Source organism: Sinocyclocheilus anshuiensis, unplaced genomic scaffold, assembly GCF_001515605.1.
Source record: "Sinocyclocheilus anshuiensis isolate Anshui unplaced genomic scaffold, SAMN03320099.WGS_v1.1 scaffold1018, whole genome shotgun sequence".
Lineage (NCBI taxonomy): Eukaryota > Metazoa > Chordata > Actinopteri > Cypriniformes > Cyprinidae > Sinocyclocheilus > Sinocyclocheilus anshuiensis.
The window spans coordinates 337,372-352,194 of NW_015539893.1; the positions used below are offsets into that span (position 1 = coordinate 337,372).

Consider the following 14,823-nt stretch of genomic DNA (forward strand, 5'->3'; position numbering starts at 1 on the left):
GCCACATAGTGAGGTAGATATGTGGGGGCGTGTTAGAACGAGCCGTTTTAGGGGTGCGTGGCAGAGTCTTAACTTTGATAAAGAATATCTCTTTGGTTTTGAGACTTTAGTCTTTGTAACTTCAGGGATCTTATCTATGCACAATCAGCTTGTAACACTCCAAAGAGAAAGGAAACGTTGAAATCGCATCATATGACCCCTTTAAACACAGTGACCTTTCAATTGTTGGTGGAAGCACTAAGCCACTGCGCTCCCTCAGCACGACGTGCATGCTGTTTTGATGGAAAATGGTCACTTTTCCAGTCATCGGGTGGTTACAGCAATAGCTCACAGAGTTGCGTCCTAGTCTGGGATAATAAAACAAACAGCCCAGTCAGGGGTGATCTATCAGTTTTAATGGGTATGTGGTGTTTCATTGCACTGATAGGTAATGCAAAGAGGAAACAGCTTTCCTGCTCTGTTAGAGGACACAATTCATCAACACTACCAGTCAAAGGTTTGGAAAAGTTAAGATTTTTAAATGTTTTTGAATGTTTTTTATGCTCACCAAGACAACATTTATTTAATCAAAAAAGTGAAACTGTAATATTGTGAAATATTATTACAAATGAAAAGAACTGTTTTCTATTTAAATATATTTTCAAATGTAATTTTATCATTCAGATATGCTGATTTGGTGCTCAAGAAACATTTATTATTATCATTACTGAAAACTTGTTTTTGCAGCTTAAAATTCTTGTGACAGTGATATGCTACCATTCAAAGGTTTGAGGTTGGAAAAAATGAAGGCCCTCATAAATGAGAGTTGAAGAATGTTCAACTTTGGGTAAAACACAGCACTCATCACTGTCACTTTATAGTCAGTCGTCCAATCACAGTGGAGGATGGGCGGGAAAAATTCCACACCGACCAACCACCACATCCTCCTTGCACAACAGCAGCAGATGACAACAAGAAGCACAACAACAGAAAAAAATCATTTAAAACAAGGGCCAGAGCAAGTACTTTATATTTTGTCAACATTTTTATATTCATAAATAAACTATCTGCAAAATCAGATTCTAGTTACACTTCCGCAAATATTCTGTATCATAGCAGTCAAAGCGTCTCAATTGAAAAAAACGCTGTGCCTTAGAAGTGCTCTCAAGCACTCACAGCTAGGCGTTTGGTGAACACAGGGCCTAAGGCTTTTCAGCCTGATTGAGCCAGCAATGCAATTATCAATGGATTACTTAATTGCATGTAAACACAGCTAGTGTGAAAATTTAGTTTACAGCTTAGCACGGACAGAAAAATTGGGCTGCACATGGCCGGTGTGCACTAATGCCTGCGGACACTCCTGATGACGGAAATTACATCATGCGGACAGTGGCCGGATACTATAGTTTATGAAATAGATTACTGCAAAAAGGTTTCACAGTTGTAACTGTGCTCCAGTATTTCAAGAGTGTGTTACTGTGTGGGACGTCCTGCACACAGGTGAAGGGAACGCAAACAATCATGTGTATTCTGTCCAGGAGGTCTACAGACTACATTAATTTGCATCTTGTGCAAAAATGACTGTGCACACACACACACACACTCATTCACTTGTAACAATGGGCCTTAAAGGGGTCATATGATGCTTTTTAAAGATCATTATTTTGTGTATTTGGTGTAACAATATGTTGACATGCTTTAATGTTCAAAAAACACATTATTTTTCAATTATCATTACTGAAAACTTGTTTTTGCAGCTTAAAATTCTTGTGACAGTGATATGCTACCATTCAAAGGTTTGAGGTTGGAAAGATTAAAAAAATACTTTTATTCAGCAAGGACACATTCAATTGAACAAAAGTGACAGTAAAAACATTTACAGTGTGACAAAAGATTTCTATATCAAATCGTTTTTTTTCTCTTGATCAAAAATCATGTTTTCACAAACATATTAAGCAGCAACAATGATAATAATAAGACCTATTATTAATAATTGAGCACCAATAATAATTTATTAAAATAGAGCATCAAATCAGCATAGCATTTTTTGAAGGATCATTTGACATTGAAGACTTGGCTGCTGAAAATTCAGCTTTACGATCACAGTAATAAATTATATATAAATTCTATTTTTAATATATTAAAATAGAAAACAGTTATTTTAAATTGTAATAATATTTCACAATATTACTGTTTTTACTGTATTTCTGATCAAATAAATGCAGTATTGGTGAGCATAGGAGACTTAAACATTAAGTAATCTTAATTATTTCAAACTTCTGACAGGTAGTGTACAAATAAGTAAATCATTTCAGACTAATCTGTGATAAGTGCCTCAGATCCTCTTCAACATATTCAGACCCCAAACAGGTATTGATTTGTAGGCATTTAAAAGTATAATGCCATATCATAATAAGGCATGGCAACTAAGTAAATTTTTTGTATCCACTGAAAGAAAAAAATAAATTCCAAGCCAATGTTTATTGTTTATTATTCAGTTATGTTTACTAACAGTTTGGAACAACTGTGAGCAGGGCTAAAAAAAAACTGCATGTCTTTCAGCTTGGCAGAGACAGTACATACAGAATGAGACGGAACACTGGTAGAAAGTATAAATATTAATATGGCCTAAAAGTACTGCCTTTCAATTAAAGTCGCAGTATGACATACATCCAAGTGAAAAGAAAAAATGTAGGGTGGGGTCTTGGTTCTATCCTTCGGTTGTTGATTAGATTTTGACTGAAAATTACAATACAAATATTTTAAAAAATGGCTGTGAATTAGGGCTGTGTGATATGGACAAAAAAAACCTATCGCGATTTCTTTGATCAATTTTTCGATTTCGATTTTAATCACGATTTTGACACACACAGACATGCTTTACAGTCATAAATGCATTCAGTGTTAATTTGAAACATATTTCCAAAAGAAAACCAATTAGAGCTTTATCAAAAAGCTGTAACGTCTCTAGAACAGACATAAGCCAAAATAACCACTAAGTAAAGGTGTAACAAAATGTCTCTTGAATAGACATATGGCAGGAAAAAAAAAATCCAGTGTCCAGGGATTTTTTGTTGCCATGCATTGGTCATAGAGCTTTTTGTGGCGTTGCCTCAGATGTTGAACTAGATTTGTTGCGCCAAGTTCATACGTACTCCGTCTGCAGTGCGTAAAATATTCCCTAAAACACCCAGTAAAGACAGTGATGCGGTCAGGCCCGTTGCGCCGGCTTCCTTTGAAATAAGTTTGATGATTGCACCTGCACCCTCGCCCGCTCCGTCCCCCCAGTCAGAGAGTATGCCGATTGCCGACAGTGACAGAGATGCTGCTTCTTCATGCGCGAGAGCGTGTCAGGGGATGCGCGCAGAGTGGTAAAATAATAGTTAATGATTGATTACTAATTTGAATCAATACATTACAACGAAAACAATAGCTTAAAAAACGGTAAACTTTTCAGTCCAAGGATCCAGTAAACGAATGCGTTCAAACAGTAAATTCAAAACAGCTCTAATACAGAGAAAACCCAACCGATTTCATCAGAGATTGTGGAGAGTCGAGTCCAGATGTCAGTAAATTATTATTTTCAGCGTGTATTTGGTTTAAAAGCACGAGTGTTATACTGGATGGTGACTGAAGGTGTTTTAGATTATGCACTGGTCTAGTTATTCTGAATGGATCGTATAGTAGAATGTACAGTAAGATCAAGACAGCAGGTTTAGTGGTCTTTTGGCGTCTCCCTGTGGTCCTATTTGATATCACAGCTTGACTGGTGCTTATTTATATTAAAAAGGTGGTGGGGATGGGGGGATAAATTCTGGATAAATTGATAGTCACAACATTATTCTCATACGAACAGACAACTAAACAAAATAGCATGTAATGTACTAGAGGTTCTGACAAAAAAAATGTCAAAATTTTGCACCTCTTCTGTGGCAGATTTTAATTTCATAATGATTCTTACTCCGTGAAGTCAAACAGCAGAAGTTATATATAAGACTAGTTTTACACGTCACTGTTTATAACACATGTCATGGGGCATAAATTAAGAGTATACCCACTTCTCCAGGCACCACTACACCACTGGGTATGTGTATGCGGTGCAGAAGCACCACGGACTAATTTTGCTTTCGCACAGGATGCATTGCATTCCGCTCCTGATCCGCGGCTGTTTACCACAAACACAACATTTATCCATTATTTTGATTTCAAATCCAAACGTTGTTTCTGAAAATGCCTTTTCGATTCCGTGCGGAAACGATCGCAGCTTGACTGCTGCAGACGCACCGCTCCTGGAGCGCAATCGCGTGCAGTGTGAACGCTCTGATCCGTTAACATGGGCGCGCGGAAAAAATATGCACCACAGACGGAGTGTGTGAACCTGCCGTTACGTTTGTATGCCCGCCCGGTTTGTTCTGTTCTCGTGCTCCATTTAGGCGCGCTGCATTCTGATCGGTTCGGATAGCATACTGCGGGAGGTCGGGGGTGCGGAAAATCATGCTATAAAGCGATTTAGAAATTGCGCAAGCTCAAATCGCGATTTTATGACGATTTCGATTAATCAGTAATTACTACATTTCTGTGTCAATCCATATTATTTTTTACCACGAATAATGCGCTGTCACTTTAATTCAGCGCGTGCAGCACAGCAGAAATCGATTCCGTGCGGAAACGATCGCAGCTTGACTGCTGCAGACGCACCGCTCCTGGAGCGCAATCGCGTGCAGTGTGAACGCTCTGATCCGTTAACATGGGCGCAGAAAAAATACGCACCACAGACGGAGTGTGTGAACCTGGCGTTACCTTTGTATGCCCACCCGGTCTGTTCTGTTCTCGTGCTCCATTTAGGCGCACGGCATTCTGATTGGTGTGGATAGCATACTGTGGGAGGTCGGGGGGCGCGGAAAATCGTGCTATAAAGCTATTTAGAAATCGCGATTTTATGACGATTTCGATTAATCGCACAGCCCTACTGTGAATGGACTTTGCCTTTTGCTTAACTATCCAGGACATAAACTAAGATTACATTAGAAGACCACCTGGAAAATAATCTTCATTTTAATAATGAAATCAGGAATGCAAAATAAGAAAAAAAGAAATACAAAAGTGGTCGATTAAATCTGGCACTTCCATGAATATATTCTTGTGGTCAGATCATTCTATGTCACACTAATCAACAAAAACAAGGCAAATCGTTAGCATATTATCTCCTGCTATTTAACTCCACTAATTAGCAACAATAAACACACTTATTCTCTGCCTGGTGGAAACTTCAGAGGGACCAAGAATGAGTCAATAATGATTTAATCATTGTTTGGTCTCTTGATAAACACTTCTTCATCACATAAACTTACTAACTCATTAATCAGCCAGTTGATTACATCAGCAATAAGACATAAATGAATTAATTGACATTTAATGCAGCTGCCTCTCTCTTTTATTTTCTTTTTTTAAACATATGATCAGTGCACCCTAACTGAAATCTCACAAAGACATGTCAGGGTCATATTTCACTACAAGACTGAAGTTTACAATGATATAAAAAGAAGTTAATATAATTAAAAATAATAATACAAAGTAAAACGTATAATCCAGAACAACAAATACTAGCACTTGTTGATCTATAAATATTTTTCACCTTAAATAATGTCTTCTTGTTTTTTTTTTTTTTAATTAGGGTAAAAACTTGGTAGACAATGCAAACTATTCTTAATTATCCTAAAATATGATTAATTTTCTTATATATATATATATATATATATATATATATGTATATATATATATATATGTATGTATATATATATATGTTGTTTTTTTGTCACACTTAAAAGATTCAGATCATCAAACAAATTTTAATATTACACAAATATAATGCAAGTAAATACAAAATGCAGTTCTTAAATGATTATTTATTTTATTAAGGGAAAAAAGCTGTCTAAACCTGCCTGGCCCTACGTGAAAAAGTAATTGCCCCCTAAATCTAATAACTGGTTGTGCCACGCTTTGCAGCAACAACTGCACTCAAATGCTTGCGATAACTGGCAATGAGTCTTTCGCATCGCTGTGGAGGAATTTTGGCCCACTCTTCTTTGCAGAATTGTTTTAATTCAGCCACATTGGAGGGTTTTTGAGCATGAATGGACTGTTTAAGCATCTCAATCGGATTTAAGTCCGGACTTTGATTTAGCCACTCCAAAACCTTAATTTAGTTCCCCTTCATGGGAACTTCGAACTGCGTCCTCTAGGGGCCGCTATGGGGAACGCCTCGTCGTGACCCGTGTCTGAAGCATACATTGAAAAAACACCAACTCGTTGGCCGGCGACAGTTAAAATTTGTTTGATGATCTGAATCTTTTAAGTGTGACAAATATGCAAAAAAATAAAAAAACAGGAAGGGGGCAAAAACCTTTTCACAGCACTATATATATATATATATATATATGAATGACCTGGACATGATTGGCAGGTTTTTTTCCTTTTTTTTTTCCCATGAAGGCTAAATCACACTCCAAATAGTATATAAGACTCTGTGTTCTTCTAGGGAACTGTACTGTGCATGTAAAATACACAAACACAATACATGTTATGACAAGAATATCTTGAATCACATTGCACCACCACTTCTAGGTATTTCCCTATACATATCAAGTAAGAGCACTTCCTCTGGTCTGATCACAAATAGCACTTTTCTTGGCGACAAGAGAACTATTTAATGCCTTTCCCTGAAGCTATATGAATATTCTATGAATTGTTAAAGAAGGTGAACCACAAATCTGCAGAGCTCTGTAAGGTAAAGTTTGTCACAGGGCTGATAGACTGAAAGTGATGAATAGCACTTACATTTTTCATGTGGCAATGGTTTTAGATTGGTTTTGAGCAAAGTGTGCTGAATTACCCCTCTTATTAATCATTTCACAGAAAATAAGAAAACACCCGCACATTGGCTACATGTTAAGATTTTTTATGGACTAGTTATTTCTGGTTAACTCTAAACTCAACAGGGTATAACATTTACAACTCTAAGCCACAATTTACACCTACTATTGCACTGTACAACCTACTGCCTTGTCAGAGTCATGTCAGAATGAGATGAATGCCACCCATGTCACAACTGCCAGTGACAAACATTGGAAGTTGGGGCTCAAAGAAAATCCCGAGTCGGGGGTGTCTTGATTAAAGATTCATGGTGGATGCTCATTAGTATTCTCGATAAACTGTAATTGTGAATTTTGACATTATAGTTTAGTTTGTAAGCATTTTGTTTACTGTTAATGAAGAAGAGTGATTAAGCTTGCCAGAAAATATTACTCATTTAGATGATTTATGAGGTGGCAGGCTTGCGCAACAAGAGTATTTTTCCCTTGAGTGGGTATTCCCGTAAAACACACCAAGTATCAATTACACCTAATGTGCATCTTTTGCACATTCATTTACTGCAGAAGCACTAAAAAGTTTCCCGTGTTTGTCAGAAAGTGAAAAAGAGAGAAATTAAATAGCACAATGCGTTCATTTTATTCAGTCCAAAATAACTTCATATCACAACATAATTTTGATTTCTATCATTTTTCCCATGTAGGAACTTCCCAGGAAAACTTTAAGGCAGCATAACAGTAGGTGTAAAGCGGAACGGAAGGAACCCACTCAATACTGCCCAGAATGCAAATGGGCTCTACAGCTTTAGGGGTGCAAAATGTACGACAGTGTGGTTGTCTGTGACTGTTTTCTATACTCAGTGATGAAAGTCATCATACAGGCTGTCCCAAAACACAGCCTAGTCACAATAAAAGGACTAATGCGTTTGAAAAATGAAATATTGTATTTTTTCCCCAAGCTCTGAATCCAGCAAAAACAATTAGCAAACCTCAGACATCACTGACCGTACTTTACGATTATCTAACATCTAGTGTTTTTCACCTTTCAAGCTGAGAATTACATGACATTTTGATAAGCTTATCCTTGTTCTGATGTCAACCCAGACTAGTGGACATATATACGGAAGTACCTTAAGTATAAAGTATTTGATATTTTCCCCAGGCCTGAAGTACCCCTAGACTGAAACCACACTACATGAATAAGGATTTTAATTTATTTTGGTTGTCTTTCTCACCTTTAGATCTAGCAGTAAAACAGCACAGATCTCCTGAGTGGGTATGAAAGGTCCAAAGTGAGAGGCATGCTGGAAGGCCTGAGCCATCTCAGGACTCTTTAATTCTTTCAATGATGCACACTTTCCAGCCTCAGGCTAACTTCAGGCATGGCCGTTTCCTTATGGGCACATTGAGGCTTTGTATTGTGACAGCATACTGGTTAGCGTGATAGCGCATGCTGCTAACACACCCAGGTTGTGTGGTTGCCCTACTTTGCAGTTGAAAAACATGCAATAGAGCCATTCTGATTCTGAAGAAAGAAATATACCTAAATCTTTCTAGGATTGAAATAAAAGGTGATTTTTTTCATGCAGGTGTGAAAAGTTAAACGGTTGCCACTGAAAACCATGTGGAAAGCTCAACAAATCTGGTTGACCGCATGCGTGAGTCTGAGGAGAACCCGAGACGTTCGATGCACGTTGCGATTCTTCCTGTGTGCCACATGAGTCCCACATGACACGAGAAACAACATGTTCAAACAATAGTCTGTCAACAGACTGTGCCTCTGGCTAATCTTTATCTGCCTGGGATAGTTTTATATGTTCTGTTTATGAAACATGGCAGGATTTCAGCCTATACATTTCTCCTGCTTTTTTTTTTTTTTTTACAGTCAGGGGAGAAATGTTAAATATAGAAACCTGTCTGGCCCGACAGCAAACAGAGGCTTTTCACACTACACTTAACCCTGTGCTAATGTTGATGTCAAGATTTCATGTTTTTAGCACAGATTTAACTCTGGATTAAAAAGTCCTGAAGTACTAACAACAAAATATGATACTAAACATATACAGCATGTTAAGGGTTGTTTAGCAAACTGTTTAGCAAGAAATCCAATTCTGAAGTAAATGATGCTTACCTAAATAAATATTCTTGCATGTGGCGTTTTAGCATATGAGGGAAATAGTCAGTAAAAGAGTCATAAAAAGACATTCACAACCCATGAAATTCAATTCGATTTATCCATTCGGAACTGATCACAGCTGCGTTTCCCAAAAACATTGTGAGCCTAAATTCTGGAATACACTACGCAACTTTTGCCCAGATTTTTGCCCTGATTTGCAGTCTGGATGAGTCGGCGCTTGTTGCTGAAAGTCAGAGCCAGTCTTTTGGGCAGTCAGAGTTGACAAATTTCACCAAAAATTGCATAGTGTAAGATGTGCACAGACTCAGATATTTTAGCTTCAAACTATGATTTCATCCAGTCGAATTAACCAGTTAAAATATTTTGAGTCAATTTTAAAACACATTCTTTTTATTGTTCATGCGTCTTCAAGCAAAGCAACACATTTCTGCATTTTCCTGTGTAACTATTTACAAATCATATGATGCCTAGTGTTTTCAAATCTATTCAGTAGTCTTGTAGTGTATTCCAGACTTAAGTAGATTGTAGAGAGCACTGGATTTACTTGATTACCAATTTACTTGATTGGTTGTCGTGTTAAATACATTTTTATCATTTACTGGAGTGTTATGTACACAGACATAGGACAAACAGCTAATATTTCATGGCAGGGCCAATATTCTATTTGAATTAGCCCCAGTCAGACTCTACATGAGATTCATATGGGCTAATTAAGACAGGGACAACATGGAACCCATGGACAAACCCTTTTAGGGCCCATACCTCAAGCCCATATCATGTCTATATAGGCCGTACCATGAAATGTTGGCTGAGAGTTAGTAAAACAGGTTACATGCCAGACTTTTCCATTTAATATTATGAATGTTGTAAATCTAAAAATAAGAATGTTAACCCAGCGATTACACATGTGCAGTGTGAAATTACACGATTAATTAGCAACCCAGTAAGAACTATGACCTTGGTTTAACAATTTCAAGTGTGAAAAGCACATAATTAGACTCTTCATGGGAGGTGAGCCTTAAACACCACAAGCATGAAAGTATTTGTGCTCGGTAGAATGCAAGCCAAATTACACAGAAAAAGAACTGTGTGAGAAGACAGTAAAACAGGTCTGAGAAAGAAAACAGATGCGAGTTGCAAACTGGGAAGCAGGAATGCATGATGCATCCTTAAGTTCAGGCCCAGAGGAAGTGAGCTGCTCGGGCGTGTCTGCTAAACAAACACCTGAATGAGGTGAGATCACCCACTGCACTCAGTGGGACACATTCAAGCAATGAACCTCAAGTGCAAGCGTGATTAGATGTTAAAAATCGTGTTCCGGGCCCCCTCTTCCTCATCGGGTCCTTGGAATTGTCCTCTATATATATATATATATATATATGTGTGTGTGTGTGTGTGTGTGTGTGTGAGTGTGTGTGTGCGTGTGTTTCATCTAGGATGCGTGTAGTTTTTATAACCAGATGTTAGACAAGGAATATTTGTACTTCTAAAAAAAACTATATAATACACACATTTTAGCCCCAAACTGTGATTGTTTTACTCAAAACTTATTTATAAGTGGATTCAGCGTGTAAGGAATGGTTCAAAAGTTTCATGGTTACACCACTTGACATTTTTGGAGCCACTGAATAATGTTGTTCGTTTGTGTAAAATGGTATAAACGTTTTAACATGTATGAAACGTGGATACAAAGAAACACAAAATGCTTTTGAAGAACTTGGCATTAGCGTTTTAAAATAGATTTCTACTTTTTCATCTTGTTGACTAACTAATTTGTTATGGCAAGATAAATAAAAAAGTGAAAGCAAATGTTGTTAGGGATTTAATTTTAAAACAATTCTTGTTTGTCTGTATTGTGTATAGGGGTGGGTATAATACAAGTTGAGGTCTTACCTGCCAGTAAAAAGATGGGCAGCAGGCAGCAGTAGAGCAATCCGCACACCACCTGAAGCTCCATGAGCAACACTTCCACTCACATTCCTCCCACGACACAAATCCACAACACAACCATCTCAGAATCGGGGTGGGGGGGGGAAGCTACATGGCGAAAATATAGTTTCTCGATTTTGTTTACTAATTTATATAAATGAAAATTTCGCTTCTAATCGATTTAACGAATAAACATGTCGATTAAACTATTAAAACATTTAATTATTAGCCAACGTTTTCTGTAAAGCGAACTTAAAATATATAGAAATGAACGAATAATTTCTTAAGACGTCGCGTTTGGTCGTTTCGATACAAAACTCAAAAAGCGGGTTTACAATGAAAAAAATGCATTGTATATCTTCATGGAAAATGTGATTCAGCGCCTCGGCGTTTGTTAAACTTTCTTCAGTCTTCCGTTCTGGCACTAATCTGCTTCACCAGAATATGTCCACAAACTGTTATACAATGCCACAAAACTTATAAAGAGAGTTTGTTCTGTTTGTCTATGTAGTCCGCGCTGCGTCCCAGCAGTTAGTAGAAAGTAACTCCCACTCTGACGATAGATAACTTGTGCCAAACGAGTAACGTCACTTTCAACTGAGAAATACGACTCGTGCTGCGCGCTGCCTGAGCAGCCGAACAATGTGTCACCCACAGAATTATGGCCTTTCAGCTTCCAACGTAGAGGAAAGCCAGTTATACAGACCTTCTGCGTTATTTCAGACACGTGGTGCATGTTTAGCAGGTCCATCTTTATTGAATTAATTTGATAATGATAACGTTAGATAAGCCAAGATAGTAATGGCTACTAAAATTAAAAGGTTATTTTTAAAGAAACTGTATTATTTATGCTATAACTTGTGTTTATACTTATGAAAAACATCATTGAAACAACATCAAGTGTGTATATTGTGTGAATAAAACAATAGGATGTGTTGTTTACGTTTCTGAGCATGTGTAGTAGTGTAACGTGCCTTAAATCTGGTTGCTTCGTTTATTCTAAGTGTCAGTTCAGTGCAGCGAAACTGTGGGTACATGCTGATGTTCTCCATTCGCAACGCATTCCTTCCAAATACCCAGATTGATTATTTTTTGACTGATCATTAATTTTCTTATAGTTTACGCCGGTTGTCTGTATGTCTTTTATATTGGCTCCATCTAGTGGTGGTTTTGGGTAACGTGTCTTTCGACAGAAGGAATTATGGTTTTCGTTTGCCTTGTTTTCCCCCCTCATAATTCTTGTCAGATGATTCTCCACTGCCTTAATTACTAACAACTAAATAATTACTAACAGCAGAACATGGCGCTTTAATAAAATCTATACACTGTAAGTCACTTTGGATAAGTGCCTGCCAAATTAATATGCTAATGTGTACTTCAAATAATGTTCTAACCTTTCAATAACTATGAGCAGTCTTGTTTTGTATAATATGACAGCAATGTTTATTATTATTATACATTTTTGTTTTAATTAATAGGCTATATTTTCTTTAATTTACTTATATAGGCTTTTGGCATTTCTGTCATAATCTCACCAAGTCACCATTTTACAATAACATACAGCTAGGCCTAACTGGGACATATATAGTAGCACTGGCCATTCCTTAAACTCATTATTATGTTTGCATTGTCAGTATTATGTTATTATTGTCAGTAAAATCAAGTCCTGATCAACTAAACTGTATGCATTGATATACTGGTACATAAACCCTTTTCAATACATATATTTATTGAACAAAACATGTCTTTTAATGACATTTAAGACACTGTGTTTTAAGCTTGCATGTACCCTTGTATGGGTTTGCTCTAAACTAAGTTTTTAAATATCATCTTACAAAGACATTACTGGGAGATATAGAGTGATAACTGATATGTATAGTATGTAAGAAGTCAGCAATACTGTTATAATATCTCATTGATTTACATTGCAAGTTGTCCGAATTTAATCTTGTTTTTGGCCATATAAATATCAGCAACTGCACCAAACTGCATAAAATTGAGGTGTTTTTTCCCCTCCTTAAATATGAGCTTCATATTCTACTATATGAGTCATAAAAGCCTGACGAATCAAAAATGATACTTAAAATATATTTGATCTAAAGGGTAAATAAACTCTTCAGTCTTTAAACACTTTTTTCTTAAGCGACTATTATTTCATGTCAGGCTTTAAAAGTTGAGTAGGTAAAGATTTTCCAGCCTGAAAGTAAAATACATGTAAAAGCAGTGAGCCTATACAGAAGAATAATACATACAATTTTAAGGTTTTTAATGTTTTAATGTAATTAAAATGTTTTTTTGTTTTGTTAGAAATATAGAATAAAATAAAATGTTAAATAAAAATAAAAGCCAAAACCAAACCCATAAATTCAGTTATGTGAATCTGGTGTTTGATCAGCGGGTGCGGGGCGTGGTTAAAAGCCAAGCGCTGACTACATAAGTCACGTGGCACGATTTCGCGCGAAAGTTAGTATAGATAGACCCTGAAAGGGAAGTTCCGGTGGGATCACAACAATTAGCTACTGCACGCTATCGAGAAGTGTAGAGACTTTATTCATACCGAAGAATGGCTCAAGCTCGGGTTACCGATTATTTTGCACAGAGTAAGAAGGGTGGCGTTGCTCGGTCTTTACGGTCCAAGGGACAAAAAGTGTCAATAGACGTTGAGGAGTCAGCGGTGATCACTAAACCAAAGACGTCGTCCAGAGCTGCACGCTCTTCACGTAAAACGACGCGCGATCCCACCACACCAGAGCCGCAAAAACATATCCAGCAGGAGTTCCTCAAAGTTATCGATGAGGCTTTATCGGCCGAAGCAGCGGATACCGCGACTGACTTGCGAGATGTAAGTAACGAGGGCTTAACGGCGAGTCCCCGAACTCCTAAACGGACCTCGGCGGAGTTTGATGTGTGTTCGGTGCTGTTCCCGTCCACAACTGAGCAGCACAGCAGCGCCAAGAAGCGAATGAGGGTCAATGCGAGTCTGAGCTGCAGAACTTCACCAGAGGAGCGCACGGTTCACAAGACTGCGAGGAAGAAGCTCGATCTTATGAGAAATGACGACAAAGAACAGGTAACGTTACGTATCGCGTAATGGTGACAGGACGCCAGTGTTGGGGGAAACTCATTACAAGTAACGCGAGTTACGTAATCAGATTACTTTTTTCAAGTAACTAGTAAAGTAACGCATTACTTTTTCATTTACAAGAGAATATCTGAGTTACTTTTTAAAATAAGTAACTTACTTTTAAAAGTAACTTTCCCCAACACTGCAGGACGCTTTGTTCATAAATTCTTCAGCTTAATGTAACCTATGTATTGACATGCAAAAACACCAAAGCCACGCAACTGCTAGAGACGTCCACAGAACGCATATGTACATCATAAAAAAAAAAAAAAAACTGGCCCTTTTGCACCAATCGACAGTGTGTACTAAGAAGAGACGTAAGTCGGTTGACAGCGACGTCATTTGTGCGCGGAGTTCAACAACAGAAACAAAGAAAAACAACATTAACAACAGGAGGATGGCAGTATGTTTACGCAGCGTTTTAAATCATGGCGGGTGAGGGCGTTTTCATACTCGTTTGACCAATCAATGTCTACTTGCGTCACGATTAGTACCAGTTGTGCTGGTTAGACCCTGCTCCGGTGTAGGAGCTAATTTGGATCTCGAAAAAGGCAGTCCGGTACTAAAATCGCACCGAGTTCCGGCATTTCCCCCCCCCTCGATTATTCCATATTTCTCTTCATCCCTAGTCAAAAAACCCAAAAGGAATGCTGATTTTCTTGGATGCATTCAACCATATATTTCTTACATATAATATATTTTCACCTGCCAGTTTATTTAGTCGAATATTAGTTTAAGTTATTGTTTAACGATTTGAGTTTTGCAGATGAAATGATTCTTTAAGA

At 37.5% G+C, this 14,823-nt stretch overlaps 2 protein-coding genes across 2 annotated transcripts in view; one reads left to right on the forward strand and one right to left on the reverse strand.

Moving 5' to 3' along the window:
- LOC107685863 (piezo-type mechanosensitive ion channel component 1-like) overlaps positions 1–11,094 on the reverse strand; it is a 153,988-nt gene extending 142,894 nt beyond the window's left edge. Inside the window, exon 1 of the mRNA XM_016482599.1 lies at positions 10,879–11,094. Within this exon, the coding sequence (XP_016338085.1) occupies positions 10,879–10,942 (64 nt within the window). The 5' untranslated portion in view covers positions 10,943–11,094. The remainder of the gene's footprint in view (positions 1–10,878) is intronic.
- Positions 11,095–13,372: 2,278 nt separating this feature from the next.
- The window catches only part of LOC107685855 (DNA replication factor Cdt1-like), a 9,912-nt gene continuing 8,461 nt past the window's right edge, over positions 13,373–14,823 (forward strand). The window contains exon 1 of the mRNA XM_016482585.1: positions 13,373–13,984. Coding sequence (XP_016338071.1) covers positions 13,478–13,984 — 507 coding nt within the window. The 5' untranslated portion in view covers positions 13,373–13,477. The remainder of the gene's footprint in view (positions 13,985–14,823) is intronic.